General features: G+C 50.0%; 1 protein-coding gene across 1 annotated transcript in view; it reads left to right on the top strand.

The window, feature by feature from the left end:
- The window catches only part of Slit1 (slit guidance ligand 1), a 148,560-nt gene that overhangs the window by 98,496 nt on the left and 29,779 nt on the right, over nucleotides 1-20,285 (top strand). Inside the window, 10 exon segments of the mRNA NM_022953.2 lie at nucleotides 7,386-7,549; nucleotides 8,193-8,216; nucleotides 8,363-8,507; nucleotides 9,343-9,417; nucleotides 9,582-9,725; nucleotides 12,524-12,667; nucleotides 12,954-13,120; nucleotides 16,020-16,152; nucleotides 17,120-17,188; nucleotides 19,414-19,485. Coding sequence (NP_075242.1) covers nucleotides 7,386-7,549; nucleotides 8,193-8,216; nucleotides 8,363-8,507; nucleotides 9,343-9,417; nucleotides 9,582-9,725; nucleotides 12,524-12,667; nucleotides 12,954-13,120; nucleotides 16,020-16,152; nucleotides 17,120-17,188; nucleotides 19,414-19,485 — 1,137 coding nt within the window.

Below are 20,285 nucleotides of genomic sequence, written 5' to 3'. Positions count from 1 at the left end.
TGGCAAGAGGTTTTCTGAAGCATGAGATGTCTGTCTGGTTGCCTTTTTTTTTTTTTTTTTTTAAATGAAACAGCCGTTGACCTCCGTGGTGGTTAAGTTCATTGTCACCTGACTGGATTTATAATCACCATGGAAACACACGGCAGGGTATGTCTATGAAGGTGTTTCCAGAAAGGTTAAACTGAGGTGGGAAGCCCTACCCTGAATGTGGGTGACATCCTTCTCTATTTGCTTCCTAACTCCCGGTGACCCTGGCTTTCTTTTTACCTTCCTCTGCCATCCCGTCCCACCAGTGTGGACTTTATCCTTCTTAAACCCACGGGATTGGGGGGATAGAAACTAGACCCTTCCTTCCTTTGATTGTTTTTGTTGGAAGAAGAACCACTAACTGTAGATGGCCTCAAGGGCCGCTGATGAATCGGGGTCCTGAGGTGATGATTCTGGAAGCCCAGTCTAGTGAATTCACTGCTGCTGTGGTTGGTCATTAACCATGAGTCCTAAGACCATGGCTAGAGTACTCTCCTACCCAGAGATGTTCACCTGCTCGCTGCTAACACTCAGGTCCTCCGCCCCCTCCCTCCTGCTCACTGGGGTCTGTCTGGATGGGTTAATGTGGGCCAGGTAGCCCGTATATAATGGACACTGTTGATCTCCTCCCATGGCCTCTGTGGTCAGAGTGGTCCCTGGTGGTGCTGCTCAGCGACAGACGACATCTGTGTGAGGCTGGACAGGTTGAGTTAAACGTATGACAGACACCCACTCCCTGGGGACTCTGCACGGCAGTCGATGTCAGCCACGAGGACAAACTCATTAAGCCCACACATGCACCTGCAGCCTGACTCCCGCTAATTAATTTACTTACAGGCAGTGAGAGGAGTAAGCTGTCCGTGGGGAACCTCCACTCATGTGGAGTTAGAGGTTACGGTGAGAGATGGGTATGATGGTTGTTTTCAGTTTAGCTGGCAGAGTCTTGGCAGAAGCATGCTAAAAGGGCTCAATGGCTTGAACCGGTAGGTAGGAAGCCTTGGGGTGGGGGATGGGATGGAGGGACCCAGGTTCTTTGAGTGCATTCCGTTGCTTAACAACAGTGGCCCTATGGAAGCAGGGCTCATTGGCTGTATTTTTATTCAGAGGGATTTGAGGTGGAAGATGCCCTGAGATTCCACCCAACCCCCACCCCCGCCCCAAGGTTGAACAGCAGCGGGTCTCATCCTTTAAAAATGGCTGATTTCCTCAACTGTACTTCCGTAGAACAGACTTCTCTAAGGCTGCAAAGCAAAGCTAGACTTCCATAAGTACCTGCTCCTATTAACAACAGAATTGGAATTTGGAACCAGAGCAAAAGACGTGCAAACCTGAGCTGCGGTCCGGCTTCTCTTCCTGTAGCTCCAGGGCGGTCCAGCGCCCTGGCTAAGTGCAGAGGCAATCTCGCCATGCCGTGAGCCGTTGCGTGATTCCCTTGCAGCACCCAGGCTTACGAGCTGCAGAGCTGCAGTACTGGGTTTGCTGCAGTTTTGCCAACCCAGCCATAAAGTCAAGCAAAACGCTGGATGCCTATTGGCCCAGCTGTCCCTGAGGCCGAGCACTGGAGACCAAGAGTTCCCACTTAGCCACTCAGCGTTCAAATGAAGGGGTTGAGTCACAGTGCAAGCGAACAAGCCAAGATAGCTTTGCTGAGGTGCGACTCACACACATCAAGTTTACCTCTTCTAAGAGAGCAACTCAGTGGCTCAGTAAATCCACAAAGCTGTCCACAATTCAGTGCTGGAAGGTTTCTGTCAGCCTCCCTGATTTCTTTTTTTTTTTTTTTTTAATTATCTTGAGTATTTCTTATATACATTTCAAGTGTTATTATTCCCTTTCCCGGTTTCCGGACAGACATCACCCTCCCCCCTCCCCTTCCTTGTGGGTGTTCCCCTCCCAAACCTCCCCCCATTGCCACCCTCCCCGCATAGTCTAGTTCACTGGGGGTTCAGTCTTAGCAGGACCCAGGGCTTCCCCTTCCACTGGTGCTCTTACTAGGATATTCATTGCTACCTATGGGGACAGAGTCCAGGGTCAGTCCATGTATAGTCTTTAGGTAGTGGCTTAGTCCCTGGAAGCTCTGGTTGCTTGACATTGTTGTACTTTTGGGGTCTCGAGCACCTTCAATCTCTTCCAGTTCTTTCTCTGATTCCTTCAACGGGGGACCTATTCTCAGTTCAGTGGTTTGCTGCTGGCATTCGCCTCTGTATTTGCTGTATTCTGGCTGTGTCTCTCAGGAGCGATCTACATCCGGCTCCTGTCGGTCTGCACTTCTTTGCTTCATCCATCTTGTCTAATTGGGTGGCTGTATATGTATGGGCCACCTGTGGGGCAGGCTCTGAATGGGTGTTCCTTCAGTCTCTGTTTTAATCTTTGCCTCTCCCTTCCCTGCCAAGGGTATTCTTTTTTCTCATTTAAAGAAGGAGTGAAGCATTCACATTTTGATCATCCGTCTTGAGTTTCCTTTGTTCTAGGGATCTAGGGTAATTCAAGCATTTGGGCTAATAGCCACTTATCAATGAGTGCATACCATGTATGTCTTTCTGTGAGTGGGTTAGCTCACTCAGGATGATATTTTCCAGTTCCAACCATTTGCCTACGAATTTCATAAACTCGTTGTTTTTGATAGCTGAGTAATATTCCATTGTGTAGATGTACCACATTTTCTGTATCCATTCCTCTGTTGAAGGGCATCTGGGTTCTTTCCAGTTTCTGGCTATTATAAATAAGGCTGCGATGAACATAGTGGAGCACGTGTCTCTTTTATATGTTGAGGCATCTTTTGGGTATATGCCCAAGAGAGGTATGGCTGGATCCTCAGGCAGTTCAATGTCCAATTTTCTGAGGAACCTCCAGACTGATTTCCAGAATGGTTTTACCAGTCTGCAATCCCACCAACAATGGAGGAGTGTTCCTCTTTCTCCACATCCTCGCCAGCATCTGCTGTCACCTGAGTTTTTGATCTTAGCCATTCTCACTGGTGTGAGATGAAATCTCAGGGTTGTTTTGATTTGCATTTCCCTTATGACTAAAGATGTTGAACATTTCTTTAGGTGTTTCTCAGCCATTCGGCATTCCTCAGCTGTGAATTCTTTGTTCAGCTCTGAACCCCATTTTTTAATAGGGTTATTTGTTTCCCTGCGGTCTAACTTCTTGAGTTCTTTGTATATTTTGGATATAAGGCCTCTATCTGTTATAGGATTGGTAAAGATCTTTTCCCAATCTGTTGGTTGCCGTTTTGTCCTAACCACAGTGTCCTTTGCCTTACAGAAGCTTTGCAGTTTTATGAGATCCCATTTGTCGATTCTTGATCTTAGAGCATAAGCCATTGGTGTTTTGTTCAGGAAATTTTTTCCAGTGCCCATGTGTTCCAGATGCTTCCCTAGTTTTTCTTCTATTAGTTTGAGTGTGTCTGGTTTGATGTGGAGGTCCTTGATCCACTTGGACTTAAGCTTTGTACAGGGTGATAAGCATGGATCGATCTGCATTCTTCTACATGTTGCCCTCCAGTTGAACCAGCACCATTTGCTGAAAATGCTATCTTTTTTCCATTGGATGGTTTTGGCTCCTTTGTCAAAAATCAAGTGACCATAGGTGTGTGGGTTCATTTCTGGGTCTTCAATTCTATTCCATTGGTCTATCTGTCTGTCTCTGTACCAATACCATGCAGTTTTTATCACTATTGCTCTGTAATACTGCTTGAGTTCAGGGATAGTGATTCCCCCTGAAGTCCTCTTATTGTTGAGGATAGCTTTAGCTATCCTGGGTTTTTTGTTATTCCAGATGAATTTGCAAATTGTTCTGTCTAACTCTTTGAAGAATTGGATTGGTATTTTGATGGGGATTGCATTGAATCTGTAGATTGCTTTTGGTAAAATGGCCATTTTTACTATATTAATCCTGCCAATCCATGAGCATGGGAGATCTTTCCATCTTCTGAGGTCTTCTTCAATTTCTTTCCTCAGTGTCTTGAAGTTCTTATTGTACAGATCTTTTACTTGCTTGGTTAAAGTCACACCGAGGTACTTTATATTATTTGGGTCTATTATGAAGGGTGTCGTTTCCCTAATTTCTTTCTCGGCTTGTTTCTCTTTTGTATAGAGGAAGGCAACTGATTTATTTGGGTTAATTTTATACCCAGCCACTTTGCTGAAGTTGTTTATCAGCTTTAGTAGTTCTCTGGTGGAACTTTTGCCTCCCTGATTTCTTGTGCCCATTTCCAGCTCAGCCCCAGGCAGCCTGTGGGCTGTGTTCCCATCTGGGGACTGACTTTTCTGACTGTTTTATAAGGCGGAGTCATGCAACAGGCTACATTTGGTAACTGACTTCTTTTGTGTAGCAGAATGTTTTGAGGCTTTCGAATCTTCCGTGTTTTCCTTGATCTGACTCATAAGAAAATAGAGACAGAAGAGTGGCTTTTGTTATTGACAAACAATGTTCAAGGTGTCAGAGGAGCCAAGTATCATTCACTCCACCCGGATGAAGTGTTTTCGGGTCATTTCCAGGTTCAGCTGCAGTGAACACCATTGCTGGGCGTGCTGGCTTACAGCTCACCGTAGATCAGTGTTTCCCAGAGTCACTGGGTCACACAACGAGTTTACGGTTAGTCAAGGAGCTTCCACGGGTCTGCAGCACAGCACACACCCTTCACCACGGTGCCGTGCCATACCCAGTGCTGTCCTAGCTTCAGCAACACTCTGAATTGTGTATCTTTTTTTTTCTTTTTCTTTTTTTCGGGGCTGGGGACCGAACCCAGGGCCTCACGCTTGCTAGGCAAGCACTCTACCGCTGAGCTAAATCCCCAACCCCGCGTTGTGTGTCTTTTGAAATCGTCTGATTGTAGCCACGCCGTGGGTATGAAGTGGTGTCTCCCTGTGGCTTCCAAGCCAGCATTTCCTTAATGGTGAATCTTGTCCACTAGAATGTCTGTTGCTAAGGGCTTCTTTCTCCCTGTCATTCCTTATGTGTGAGGAGATTCAGGGCTGTCTCTTTCCACTGTCAGAGTGTCTGCCACACTCAGTGTGTAGCCACAGGGACACATGTGTTCAGGTGTGTCTTTTATATGGAGAATGTCCTTCTGTCCTCCCCAGCTGTGGTGCCCCTTGGAAGTGTTAAAATATCCGATTTGAGGACGGTGTCTTCCTCTGGTAGAGCTCTTACCCAGTTTCCCCACAAAGCCCTGGATTCCTTCTCCAGCAGAGCACACACCCATACACACAAATCCAACTCATGTCAAAACCTTCAAGTTTGTACTGAAACCACTGATCTTTCCTGGGGTGAAAGACTGCTGGAAACCCTGCTGAAACCACTGGCCTACGGTCAGTTCAAGTTTTCTAGGTTGTTTTATATCCGAACGACTCATTCTCAAAAGCCTCACATTCTGGCCTGTCACATTGATTGGAAAGCATTGTCTGCCTATGCTGTCAGTCTAGCATGGGCAGGGTGTACCAGGACACAGACTGGGGTGAGGGGAAGCTGGGAGGTCCCCTTAGCAGCCCTCAAATCCTTCCATGTCTCAAGCAGTTCAGTCAGTCTGGCAAGTCAACATTACATCCTCTTGCCCACTGAGTGGGATGCAGAGGTGGGGAGGGACCTGGAGATAAGAAGAGAAGACTCAGGCAGGCAAGGAGGGAGAAAGCTGGGTCAGTGCAGAGCCTGTTCAGCTTCCCAGGGCTGAGAGACTGGGCAAAGGAGCCGTTGGATGGGAGGAAGGGTGTCCAAAGTCTAGACTGAGCCGGGTACAGACCCTGCCCCAGGGTCACACTTAGGCTCTGAGAGCACAGCGGTTCCTAGCAGTGGGTCATAGCTTGGATGATGACTCTCAGTTGGAGAGGTAGCCCTGCCCTGCCCTGCCCTGCCCCGACCCCATGACCCTTCACACCTAGTTCGGTATTGTGTGTAATCGTTCTGACTCAAGGGTGGGAGCCAGGACAGGCCCAGGGGATACTGTCCCCTGGCTGTCTTCATTCTGACAGTCCTCTCTGAAGGACATGCTCAGAGGGACAGTGCCCAGATGCAGGTCTGTAGGACTGCTGTTGGCACGTTTCAGAAGTGGTGGGTCTGGGCTTGACAGAGAGATGGCTCCGTGATTAAGCGTGGTTACTGTTTCCGCAGAGGCGTTCCGTTTTCATCACTCCACACCAGGCGACCCACCTCTGACCTCCTCAGACATCTGCACACAAGTACACATGCCCATAGGGACATGCATACATATAATTAAAAATGAAATAAATCTTTTAAAAAAAGAACCGGTGGCTGACTTGCTGGGGTGGTATGAAGGGTAGCGGCCACCACTGTTAGCTGCTCTCCACACCTTTGCTTCCTCACCAGAAGCAGGAAGCTGGCAGGGGACTGAATAAGCCTCTTCAGAGGTTACCTGTCTGCCGATCTTTCCTGGGGTGAAAAACTGCTGGAAGGACGCAGATGTTTCTTGGGCCAGGTGAATGCAGACAGACCCAGTCTCCAGCCCTGGTCCCACTGCTTTTCAGCATTGCGGTGCAGGGGACGGGCTGCCTGAGGCTGTAGGAGGGAAAGAAACCCAGATCACAGACTTAGGGAGGCCCAGAGGCCATGTCTGGCTTGGTATTCTGTCCCCTTAGCTGCTTCATCAGGAAGGAGCAGGCTGGTCTGTCAGTCTCTCCGCCCTGTCTCTCCTCATTCATGCTCATGAGATTTTTTTTTTATTGGATATTTTTTTATTTACATTTCAAATGTTATACCCTTTCCAGGTTTCCCATCCAGAAGCCCTCTATCCCATCTTCCCTCCCCCTTCTTCTATGAGGGTGTTCCCCCACCCAACCACCCACTGGGGGGGTGGGGGGGGTTGAGCCTTGGCAGGACCAAGGGCTTCTCCTCCCATTGGTGCCCAACAAAACCATCCTCTGCTACATATGCAGTTGGAGCCATGGGTCTGTCCATGTGTACTCTTTGGATGGTGGTTTAGTCCCTGGGAACTCTGGTTGGTTGGTACTATGGTTCTTATGGGGTTGCAAGCCCTTTCAGCTCCTTCAGTCCTTTCTCTAATTCCTCCAATGAGAACCCCATTCTCAGTTCAACGGTTGGCTGTGGGCATCCACCTCTGTATTTGTCATGCTCTGGCAGAGTTTGTTAGACTTTCAAGTCAAAGAACAGAGAGGGGGATTGGCAGAGGGACAGAGAGGCTTGGGGGGAGTGAGGCTGGCTCTTCAGAAAGCTGCAGTCTCCACTGAAGAGTCCTTCCTCTGTGAAGGACTAGACAAACACAGAGGTCCTCCCTTTCTTGTGGCCACAAGCACTGACCTAACCCCAGATGGTTACAGAGCCTTGTTTGGGTATAGGTCAGCAACCCTGGTCTCTGACAGCCCATTTCTTCCTTTGGACAGGCATCTGGCCCAGAACCCTTTCATCTGTGACTGTAACCTCAAGTGGCTAGCAGACTTCTTACGTACCAACCCCATTGAGACAACTGGGGCCCGCTGTGCCAGCCCCCGGCGCCTTGCCAACAAGCGTATCGGGCAGATCAAAAGCAAGAAGTTCCGGTGCTCAGGTAAGGGCCACCTATGTCTCCAGTGGGCCTGTGCACTTAGTGTTGCCCAGCAAACTTAGCTCTTAGCAAAGATGTCCTCAGGCACTTTGGGACTTGCTAGGGCGGTGTGGGCCTGCATTTGTCTTGGATGGGATGGTTCCTCTGTCTTGCCCATCACTTTATCACGGCCTTGGGGTGGTTGGCTCAGTGAGGCTGTGGATGGAGAGCTTCCCATCCCTCTGTTCTAGGCCAGTTCTTCTGTGTGTCACTGTGTTTGAGGCTTAGGACGCGTCTCAGTGAGTAGGAGACCCTTCTAGAACCAAGATGGAGAAGTGGCCTCAGCATATGCAGCCCACTTGGCATCTGGCCGTGGGCAGTTTGGGTCAGCTTCTGTTCCTGGGTGTTTGGTTCAGGAGGAGCCTGGTGCCACCCCTACCTTGACCCTATCGTAAGGTTAGCACAGCGCCTGTGTATGTTGTGCAAATGAAAGCTTTATTTGGCCTGGGGACATGAGTGTTCTGTAGGAAGACTTTCTACATACAAAGATGGGCAGAGGAGAGGCGTCTCAGGCAGGGTCCCAGCTGCATTCCTGGGGTGCCTTCCACGGGGCATGGGCTTGCCCTAGCTGCTCCTATAGCCTGGTGCGTTTGCTTTTTTTCCCCAGCCAAAGAGCAGTACTTCATTCCAGGTAAGGGGAGTGGGGGACTAAGGCCAGCTGGGGATAGGGGTGGGTATGGCTGCAGTAGAGGGAAGGCAGGGGTGGGGCGTGGGGGCTGAGCCCTAGGCTGCTTGGAGCCTACTCAGGCCCTCAACTCTGCCGTGCTCTCACTACAGGGACGGAGGATTACCACCTGAACAGCGAGTGTACGAGTGACGTGGCCTGTCCCCACAAGTGCCGCTGTGAGGCCAGTGTGGTGGAGTGCTCTGGCCTGAAGCTCTCTAAGATCCCTGAGCGAATCCCCCAGTCCACGACTGAGCTGTGAGCCCTGAGCTGCCCACCCTCCCCCTGTGCCTGGCACCCATTAACCTACCTGAGTCTCTTTAGGGTTCCCTTCCCAGACAGTTCTGTGTGGGGGGTCATGGGAGACACTGGCTGGAGCATGCCAGCTGATAGTTTTGGCAAGATACAGCCCTCATCCATGGCCTCTGCTCCTGCTTTCCTGTCTCCTTTGAAAAGTCTTAGGCATCCAGGAATGGTCCCCAGCCTGAACCATGACTGGCTTTCCCTTAAGGATACTTCAGTAGGGAGACAGGGTCCTTAATCTCAGGCCAGGGCTTAAGTCATCCCTTAACTGCTATTTATCTAAAAGTTTGAATCTGTGTGCCCGGGTCTGCATGTGCAAAATTCCACACACATTGCTCTTCTATGTGTGCAAATTTTCATTCTTTTTTTACGAGTATTCATTGTTTAGTGCGTGCATGCATGCATGTGTGTGTGAGTGTGTGTGTGTGCGTGCGTGCGTGCGTGCGTGTGTGTGTGTGTGTGTGTGTGTGTGTTTTCATGTCATGGTGCGTGTGTGATCAGAAGCCAGCTTTTGTGAGTCAATTCTCTCCTTCCGTCATGTAGAAGAGGACGGAACTCAAGCAGGTGGCAAGCGTCTTTACTAAAACAGCTTGCTGTCCCTTCATTACATTTTTAATTTAAAAAAAAATCTCATTTACCACCCCCTCCCTTTTGCTCAGTGTAAGGTCCAGCTTTCCTGCAGAATGGGCTCAGTTGGCCTTCTGTCTGCATGCCTGCCGTCACCTCTACATGAAAAGCGTGTTTAGGTTGACCACATGTGTGTGTTTGTTCTTTTCCTTGCCTTTCACAGACGACTGAACAACAATGAGATTTCAATCCTAGAGGCCACTGGGTTGTTTAAGAAGCTCTCACATCTGAAGAAAATGTGAGTTTCCCGGTGGTGGGAAGGTCAAGACGCTGGCGCGGGATGGACAGGGCAGTGTGCAGAGGACCCACTGGGAGCAGGGGTGGGGTTCCTACGTCTGAAAGTAATGAGGGAGGACTCCTGGATGCAGAGGACTTACGGTCCTCCCCTTCCTCCTCCCCCAGAAACCTGAGCAACAACAAGGTGTCAGAGATTGAAGACGGGACGTTTGAAGGCGCCACCTCCGTCAGCGAGCTGCACCTGACCGCCAACCAGCTGGAGTCTGTCAGAAGCGGCATGTTCCGGGGTCTAGATGGCTTGCGGACCCTGTGAGTGAGTGGGGTTGGGGGTGCATGGATAAGCCACAGCATGGGCTTCCCCCAGTCTCCACCATGGGAGGGTGGGGACCCTGAGGAGCCTGTCCAGTAGGACAGACGACTTCATGTTCTTACCGAAACCAATCCTCATGTCCTTGGGATGTAGACTGGCCCCTGGCAAGGGGGTGACGAGGTTGGATCCCCACAAGTGTCCTGTGATCAAGGCTGCTGGGATACAGTTGGCATATGCTTGGGAGTGACCAGAACAACCACAAGAGGGGTGGTTGGCTTTGAGGGGACCCTGTTTGTATGGATGTCAGAGCAGAGATGTTCCTAGAAATTCTGGACTCTGGCTTGGAGCCAGCCAACCACTCAAGACCTTGGGAACCCATTGGAATCTTACATCACCACTCCATGACCACTGGAGACCTCCCTCCCCTAAGGCAACCCTGGCTCTTCAGTGTCCAGGAGAGGGGGCTATGTCCTGTTGGTCTCCACAGACGTCCCCTGTCCTGGCTGTCCAGCCCAGAGTCACCTGCGGCTGTGGGACACACTTGGTCTCTACTCATTTTAGAATAGACGGCTGCAGGTGCACAGCGGCTGCCACTCAGGAGATGCAGCCCTCGGGGTCAACTGCCCGGGGTTTAAGGCCCAGACACACAGCAGAGTAGAGTTTTGTTGTCTGTAGTTTGTAATGTGTAAATGTGTGTGGGATGCCTGAGGAGTTTTGTTAACGGGGTGTGTGTGTGTGTGTGTGTGTGTGTGTGTGTGTGTGTGTGTGTGCACGCACGCGCATGCTCACATTTCCAGTCTGTTCCTGTTTATCTAGTCCCCTAGTCCCCTCCCTCTTACATCTGCCCAGTCCCCCTTGGGTCCTGGGCGAGATGTAACCAGTCACGTGTGTTCTTCTGAGGAAGGTCAGCAAGGAGAAGAGGGACATGGGAAAGGTCAGTGTGGGGACAGAGGCAGCAAAAACCCAGGAGGGACTGTGAAGTGTCTACAACCCCAGGGTTACCCAGTGTCATGGTTGGTGTTGATAGTGGACCTCCCATGCTTTATCTACATATAGCTTTATACTCACAAACATAATACACACACGCACATACACACAGATCATAGATAGACATGTGTAACCATTACCACAGTCTGTGCCATACACATAATCAGCTTCCCCCAAAATTCTTACTGTCCTCTCTATCACCATCATCATCATCATCATCATCATCATCACCACCACCACCACCACCACCACCACCACCACCACCACCACCACATCTAATCAGCTGGGGGGCAGTGGCAGCACACACCTTTAATTCCAGCACTGGGGAGGCAGAGGCAGGTGGATCTCTGAGTTCAAGGCCAGCCTGGTCTACATAGTGAGTTTGAGGACAGCCAGGGCTACACAGAGAAACCTAGTCTCAAAAAACAACAAAACAAACAAAAGAAAACACATCTCATCGGAAGACAAGAGAGTTATCTCAGTGGCTAAAAGTACTCATTGCTCCTACAGAGGACTAGGGTTTGAGTCCCAGCGTCCACCTGTAACACAACCACCGGTAACTCCAATTCTGGGTGATCCACCACCCTCTCCTGGCTTCTGTGAGCAGCTGCACACATGTGGCCTAAGTGCCAGCAGACACATATACACACAATTTAAAAAAAAATTATCTAACGTAAGATACAACTCCTCAGCAAAATTCTAAGTATATAATGTAGTATTGTTTGCTAAAGGCACTGAGCCACACTGGCATTTTATATATTACATATTTATTTATATATGTAATATATAATATACAAACACACATATATACAGACATATGTATAGATATAAATAATAAATAAATATAAGAAAATATATAGCACCTCCTCTTCCTTTTCTTCTTCATGTGTTCTCCATGTAACACAGTTAATCTTGAGTTTGGGGTCACCCTGCCTCAGTCTCCCAAGTTCTGTGATTACAGGCTTATGCCACCACACCCAGATCCCAGATATATTTTAATAACGTAGTAAATTTTGTTTAACCATCTGCTTTTCCTTCAACGTGGGACCTTTCGAATACCGAAGGTCTTTAAAACATAATTATTTTTTTATGCAATTACTAGACGTTTAGGCTATTTTAAATTCTGTCTTGAGAAATGCCGTGATTGTGACCGTGATTCAAAGTTCTGCACACATCCCTGAGCATTGATGCAGTGAAGTCCTGAAGGTGGACCAGCAATGGGAACAGAAAGTGCCTTTGTGGGCAGCCCGGGGCAGCTCAGCACACACTTCCAGAGAGCCCTCCCTTGTTGTCTTGCCAACCGTGCATGCCCACCTTCCTGCTGTGGCCCAGGCTGGCATTACGACGATTATGTTTTAATTTCTCCTCCGATTTGACAGGCAGAAACTGGGTGTTATGTAGGTGTCCTTGATTGTGGGCTAATCAGTCTGACACGCTTCATGCGTGTTCGAAGTCCATTTAAATGTCTCCGGGAATCACCTACCCTCTGCTGGCTTGGTTTCTGCTTTTGTTTTTGGCTGGGGGGTGGTGGTGGTGGGAATTAGTGGAGTCTTGGAGGGTGAGAAACAGGACCAAGGCATTGTTCCAGATAGAGATGAGAAAGAAAGACGTCTGAGTAGAACTAGGTGTGGCCCTCCCTTGACCACAGTGGTCCTAGCAGGTGTAGGTCTGAGAAAATGGCCTGGGGCTGGGGACACCCTCTCACGGCTGTTTGGAAGCCATGGATGGTTTTTAAGTTGGATGGCGGCTTCCAGACTCTCGAGGGTCATTGAGGGGTTCTTCCTCTTCTCTCACCGCCCCTCCTCCACAGGATGCTGAGGAACAACCGTATCAGCTGCATCCACAATGACAGCTTCACTGGGCTGCGTAACGTGCGGCTCCTGTCTCTTTACGACAACCACATCACCACCATCTCCCCTGGAGCCTTCGACACCCTCCAGGCCCTGTCCACACTGTAAGTCCCAGCCCTGGAGGACAGGTGGGCTGCTGGCTCCGATTGGGGAAAGCCTGCCTCCTACCCCAGCCACAGGAGGGACCTCTTGGGTCTCACTTTTGAAGAGCGCCTTCCGGGAATCATGGGTCCTTCTGGTTCTTCCCGTCGCTAGTGCTTTCTCTGGTCCTAGAAGTTGGTCACTTAGGATATTATTAGCTGTCTGGGGCTGTGCGATCAGAAGAGGACCCTGCCAGGCTCACTGAGGAAAGAAAAGTGCCTTCATAACACATGCCCTGCCCCCTTCCAGAAACCTCCTGGCCAACCCATTCAACTGCAACTGCCAGTTGGCCTGGCTGGGGGACTGGCTTCGGAAGAGGAAAATTGTGACAGGGAACCCTCGCTGTCAGAACCCAGACTTCCTGCGGCAGATTCCTCTGCAAGATGTGGCCTTCCCTGACTTCAGGTGTGAGGAAGGTAACTTGTGGGCCGTGCAGGGGGCATAAGATGGGGCTTGGCTGAGGGGCTGGGCAGGCAGCACCCTAGTGGGCCCTGGGGAGGGAACAGGAGACACTCTAGCTTGGAGCTGCTGCTGTGTAATGGTGTATGTGTGTTTGCATATGTGCATATATATGTGTATATACATATACATATATGCACACATATACATACATATGGAAAACATGGATAAAGAGAATAAACATGACCTCTTATTTCGTCACACAGAGAAAAATAGAGTAACTCCTCAGTTCTTTTTCCTTATAGAAATACATTTAGCCCACAGACCAGATCCAGGCTCCGGGGGGTGCCTTTCAGACCCAGTAGGAGTCCCCTGAGTCCTGTTCTCCACTTGTGGGAGGCTTGGTCACTCTGCGTTCTAGTGTCCTGTTCCTCTGAGCCCCTCGTCCCTCTCTGTGCCCACTGTCTCACCCTTCTAGCCGGGTGTCGCTTCTCCTCCACTTCTTGCAAGGGTCACACACCGAGGTTTTCCTGGGGTAGCATGGCAAGTATCTACCTCCTTTGTCCCTGCTCTGAAGTGTCAGTCAGCACATCTGCTGCCACAGCAGGCTTTCTCGGGCAGATGCTACCTCTCGGATTCCTCTGCTGCTGGATGCTGTGCATGTGTCTCTACTCTCCATGCCCTGGCTCCTCCTGCCGTTCCAGAGCACACCTCTGCTCTGAAATTACCCTAGCCAGGCCATGTGGGGATGAGGGAGAGACCAGAGAGGGTCCCAACTATCACACCAAGGAAGACAGCTAAGGCATTTTTCCAAAGAAAATCTATGCGCTTTTCTAAGAACGTTATTATTTTCTGCTTTTAAAGTTAAAAAAAAAAAGCAAAACCAAAAACCAGCCAGACATGGGGCCATGAGAGAAAGGAGAGTTCAAGGCCAACCAGGGCTCTGTAGTAAGAGCCCAACCTGCCCCCCACCACCCCAAGGAAGGAAGGATGGACGGACAGAAACCACCATATGGTTTGTTTTCATCATACTGCTCACACATACATTTTTAAAAAGATTTATTCATTTATTGTAAGTACACTATAGCTGTCTTCAGACACTCCAAAAGAGGGCATTGGATCTCTTTACAGATGGGTGTGAGCCACCATGTGGGTGCTGGGATTTGAACTCAGGACTTCTGGAAGAGCAGTCGGTGAAGAGCACTGAGCCATCTCTCCAGCCCTCACACATACATTTTATGTTTTAATTTTTTATTGTTGTTAATCCCTACTTTTAGGAATTAAGATACTGCATCTTGATCATATTCTCTTGCTATTGGCTGGCTTTTGAAAACACTGTTTTGCTTGAACAGTCCCTTTGGGGCTGGGGATGTGGATCCATTGGTGAAGTACTTGCCTTCAAACGCAAAGACTGACTCTCATCCCCAGAACCCATGTCTTTTTTTTTGTTGTTTTTGTTTTTTAAATAGCCATGGTGGTGTGTGCTTATAATACCAGTGCTGGGAAGCAGAGACTTGAGGACTCCTGGGGCTCACTGTCCAGCCAGCCTAACCTTCTTGGAAAATTCCAGAAAGGACACCCAAGGTCATTCTCTGGCTTCCACATGGGTGCCCCACACCAAATACACACACACACACACACACACACACACACACACACACACACACATGCATTCATGTGCCAGTCTCCTTTTCACTCAAAGACAACACACCACTATTCCTTAAGAACAAGAAGGAATGATCAGGAGATGGAGAAATCACCCTTGTACTCCTCTGCATCCCAGATTCCCAGCACCCCGCAGCCTCTGTGGCTCTGCAGTAGTTTTCCTGATCCCTGCTATGTGTTTGCATGTGAGGACACACCCAGGACTTTCCAGGTCCCCTGCAAAATACTTTCATCATGCCAGCCTGGGGAACTTGGTGTTTAACCAACCTCCCCGGTGATGATTTAGCGCCCCGTGCTGCCAGGAACCCTGACAGAGATAATTCCTTCTGAACAAGTGTGATGTTCCCTTCAGAACAACTTCCTAGGAAGGAAAAGGTGTGAGCATTTCTTTGAGCTTTTGCTGCTGGGGCAGTGCGACCAATGGCCAGGAGAACAGCTTCCAGAGGCTATCTGCCTGCAGCCTTGACCCTGTGCTGCCCTCAAGGCCAGGGAACTTGGCCTAGTTACTTAACCACCCTGGATCTAGTGCCACCATCTTTAAAAGGGATCCACCGTAGCACACCTGCATGGGGGTGTTCTGAGGACCCGTAAGTTCATCTCTACTTACAATGCAGCGACTAAATCCCATCAGCTCCTCTAACTGAGGCACTGTCCGCAGAGGCTTCCTGCTCTCTCCTCATGCTCGAAACAACTCTGACCATTGACCCTGCCGCACCCCATCATAAGAAAGGTAGACACACAGAGGGCTCCTCACTGAAGAAGCTAATGATGAAGGAAGGGGTCATTAGCCCTCAGCAGCCAGGCCTGGGTCTCAGCCCCAATATGCCTCATCAGTCAGCATAAGAACAAGTCGTTCACCCTGTCCAGATCTCAGTGAAGTAGAAAACCATTTGCCTCTTCATCCGTCAGATTCCTGAAATGGGCCAGGTACTACACGGAGTGCTCAACTTCTCCAGTGTATCCCAAGGGGTGATGGTGTTGCCAAGGGGAGCAGCTGGACACAGTACCTCTGTGGTGACCGTGTCCTCCTCTGCCTGGGGCCACCTTGGGTCTGTGGCAGGAGAGATGACCTCAGATCTGTTGTAATCTGGAAACTGCTCCAGAAGTCTTTGTTCCTGTTGGTGTTAGTAAAAGAGGCTGTGCTGGTGGCCAAGGCTGTGTCGGGGAAGAGCTGCTGCTCTGAGGGTTCCAGAGACTTTCCTAATGGAACCAGGTCCCTGACTGACCAGCATGTCAAACCTTCCTCCCTAGGCCAGGAGGAGGTGGGCTGCCTGCCCCGCCCACAGTGCCCCCAAGAGTGCGCCTGCCTGGACACCGTGGTCCGGTGTAGCAACAAGCACCTCCAGGCTCTGCCCAAGGGCATCCCCAAGAATGTCACAGAACTGTAAGTAGCCCTAGGCTTACAGTCTGTTGGTCTGTGAGTCTGACTGGTGGGACTTGGCAGTGGGAGGGGACACTGAGGAGTGAGTGTTGGCTGACCGGAAGGAGGGTTAGCCTAGAAAGCCCTGGAAAGGCAATGACCTTCCTCTAGTCCAGTGGTTCTCAACCTTCCTAATGCTGTATACAGTTCCTCGTGTCATGGTGACCCCAACCATAAAGTTATTTCTGTTTGTTACTTCATAAATGTAACTTTGCTACTGTTATGAATCGTGACGTAAATATCCCACACGCAGGATATCTGTCTGATATGAAACCCCCGTTTTGACCCCTAAGGGCTCTGGTCTCTTCTCTATAGCGACTTTATGACAAAGTCATGGTGAGGGCTCTTTATTTTAAAATAAAGTGTAGCCTTGCTTCTTCCCCCGCCTCACAATGTTTGTTGGGAAGACATTGTTGATGTCTACACACAGTGCCCTTCACGTGATCAACTGTGCTTTCTACAGCAAATCCTTAGTCTATATCCCTGTAGTGAAACTTCTACTCCAGGAGCACTGGGCACATAGAACTCATGCTGCCTTTGCCTAGCGGCCTCTCAGGAAAGGCTGTGTTTTTTTTTTTTTTAAAGATTTATTTATTATATATAAGTACACTGTAGCTGTCTTCAGATACACCAGAAGAGGGCATCAGATCTCTTTACAGATGGTTGTGAGCCACCATGTGGTTGCTGGGAATTGAACTCATGATCTCTGGAAGAGCAGTCGGGCGCTCTTAACCGCTGAGCCATCTCTCCAGCCCGTCTGTGTTTTTTCTTTTCACCCTTGAACCAGCTGGGTGTGAGGCCCTCACCTTCCCCACACCAACACTCAACATTGCACTGCACAGGTTCACGGCTCACGGTGTCTGAGCTCCTGGGTGCCCGTGGGTGTAAATGCGTGTGACAGATTCTCTCTCCTCATGTGTTCTCTTCTCAGCTACTTAGATGGGAACCAGTTCACACTGGTTCCGGGACAGCTGTCTACCTTCAAGTATCTGCAGCTTGTGTGAGTATCCATGGCCCTTGAGGACCCCAGGCCTGCCTGGCTAGGAGAACCATTGGCACCTAAACACTGTAGTCCCACCTTTCCAAGAATCTCCCAGTTGTGGGCAGATGCTTTTAATAAATCCTGCCTGTTGCCCCATTCTTCAGGGAACTCCTATACTCAAGAGCTGTTTTGCCACCTGGTGGCTAATCTTGGAATTGCATCTTTTCAGACCCCCATGGGTTGGGCCCTCGCTCTGCCCTCACCAACTCCCCAATCCTCTCTGTAGGCTGGTAATTATTGTTGTTCTGCGTGGCCCCTGCAAGGGATGAATAGAGGGTGATACAGAGTTTCTCAGTTCAACCCCTGTCCCCCAAACCAGCTGAAAAAAGCAGCTACCAGTCTGCTTTCTTAGAGAAAAACCTGCCTTTCTGCCCTGTGGGAGTACTGAAAATAAAACCCCTGGATAATAAGGTCAACTGCTCTTAGCTTCCCAGTGCAATTAGTTCCTCCTTTCAATTATTTTTGTCTGTGTATTAGCCAGAGTCTGTCAAAGAAGTCCAGAGAGCACTCCATCACAGTGTGGCTTGGCACAGAGCTCTGACCAAGTCAATGTCAGTCTGAGAACTGCTTTTAAAGAGTTTGTTCTCAATGTCAACTGAGACCTCTTGTTGGCGGGTTTGTTCTTAGACAAGGAGCAAGAGTAGAAGTTGGCATACTGCTTCTTTCACTGAAAAAGCTTCGCTATGAGAACCCTGTTGCCACGGGCTGGTGGCATTCAGTTCAAGGCCTGGCCACTTCGCACAGTGCTGGTTTACAGAACTGTGATGCTCCAATTAGTCTGTCTTTGCTCGAGGACCAATGTGCTTTGAACATTTCGATGGAGTGGAGGACGAAATAGTGGCTGGTGTCAAGAGAGAGACTTCATTCTACAAGTGCCCCAGCCTTCCTTGTGGCCTGACCCTTGCCAGTAGCCCAGATCTACATGAGGACAGGGGCAAAGATTGGGAACGTCAAACTAGCTGCTCCTGTTAGGCTGCCCCGCCGGTATGGAAGACTCCATCTCCCCGTCACTAGGCAGGAAGGGACTTCTAGAAATAAGGAGGGTTGGGATTCTGTAAAGGCAGCTTCCTGGGTGCTGAAGGAAAGGCCTGCTGTTAATATCTTTTCAGAGCCAAGAGCTGCGTGTACAAGGTATAGCAGGCAGATTGGGAGGCCCCAAGGTCATGCATCTCCCTCAGACGGTCTAGGGAAGGTGTGGAAAGAGGTCAGGGGCTGCCTAAGTTGCAGGGTGCAGTAATGTCCAACACAGGCAGCTGAAGGTGAGGGCTTGGATGGAAGGAGAGCGCAGTGAACAGAGACTGAAAGCTGGTGAGAGGAGAAACCACACGTGGATGCTGGCCTGGTACAAGCAGGAACTTGGGGAGGGGACAGATGGGGAAAGTGATCCGGGGCCAGGCCACGACACCAGCGGTAGAGGTAACATCAATCTTAGTCTCAGGCTACTGGGCTGAGGAAGCACCAGGCAGAGCTCCACTGAGGTAGGACGCCAGGTGGAACAGTGCTCTGGGAAGGAACAGGCTGGGGTCCAACGGATGCACCATCAGCTCAAGACAGCGAGGGCAGCCAGGGTGGACTGAAGGAGTGCAAAGCTGGGAGCTTCCCTCCTGAGGCTCGTGCCTACCAGGGATTAGAAGATGGGGCCACAGGGGAGGAGGACACAATGGGGGTAGGTGGAGGGGTGTGTAAGAATGGCCTTCTGTACCTAACATGGCCGTTCACTGTAGGAGAAATTGCACTGATGGGTGGGGCCTAGCCCTGCTCTGGTCAGCTGGATGGCCTTGTGTGGGTTAATCACTCTGAAGACTCCAGCTTTTTATATGTAAAATGGGTTCTCACACCATCTTGTAGGTTTGGCCGCTAGTGTTCTAGCCACAGGGGAGGGTGCTTCCCAGAGAAGGGGCTGCTAATTCTGGTTGGTGGACGTTGGTCAGTGCCCTCAGAGGGAGCATTTGTATTGCAGAAAGGGTCAGGAGCCAGCTGTACCTACAGAGGGGAAGTGAGAGGCAGAGAAGGAGCCTAGTAGTCGATTGCAAATCCAGTGTGTTCCCACATCCTCACCAGACACCACTGGGGAAGGGCCAAGTGCAGATGGGGGTGGGGCGGGGGGGAGGAGAGGCTCCGGGAGCCATCCAGGGGCCAGGCCTTCTTTCTTTACAAACATCGATGTTCTTGCTTCTTTCCAGCGACCTGAGCAACAACAAGATCAGCTCCTTAAGCAACTCTTCCTTCACCAACATGAGTCAGCTGACCACACTGTGAGTACGGCGGGGCCAGGCAGGCGCGTGGAGGTGGCAGCAGTTGTGCTGGCATCACTGGGATCACGGGCACATACCCTTTCCCACCAGAGAGGGGCCTGAGAGCCTACAGATTAAATAACACCCAGGATTTTGGCCATCATCAAATGTAAAAACAAAACAACTTTTACTGTGAAATACAACACACGTGGTGAATCTACACAGCGCTAGTTAATGCCTGTGACCAAGGTCTTGGGACATTTATAATAGCCAGCATGGGCTGTCTTAGGACACAGGCACAGCATTTGCAGAGGGTCTGATCTCACAACATTCCGAGCTGAGCACAATCCTCACAGCCATCAATAGTAGAGTGGGTAAGGAAGGTACAGTTCAGGCTTATAGGGAATAGTACACAGGCATGAACATGGCTATGTCGTTACCACGGAAACTGATCACAAGGACAGAGAAAACAAGCCAAATGTAAAAGATCTTCCCAAATGATCCAACTCCCTGAGTTATACATCTTATGCTGGGAACTGAGGCCTTTCAAACTTAGATCAAACCTGAGGGCCAGTAAGGAAAGGGCCTGGCTTAGCCAGCTTCAAAGATCAGAGCATGAGCGGAGGCCAGGAAGGACCGAGCTGGGTCTCCCACTTGCACCTGTGGATCAGCTCATGCCCAGCCTCATCATGATAATCTGACGACTCGCCCATTCTTCTCTGGAAAGATTTCACTGGGAATGGGCTTCCATGAGCCTGGTTGTGAAGGTCACCTCAGCCTACAATGGTGTTTCAAACCCTACGTCTCAAGCTCCTCCAGGG

Source organism: Rattus norvegicus, chromosome 1, assembly GCF_036323735.1.
Source record: "Rattus norvegicus strain BN/NHsdMcwi chromosome 1, GRCr8, whole genome shotgun sequence".
NCBI lineage: Eukaryota > Metazoa > Chordata > Mammalia > Rodentia > Muridae > Rattus > Rattus norvegicus.
This window is presented reverse-complemented; position numbering and strand designations above follow the sequence as displayed.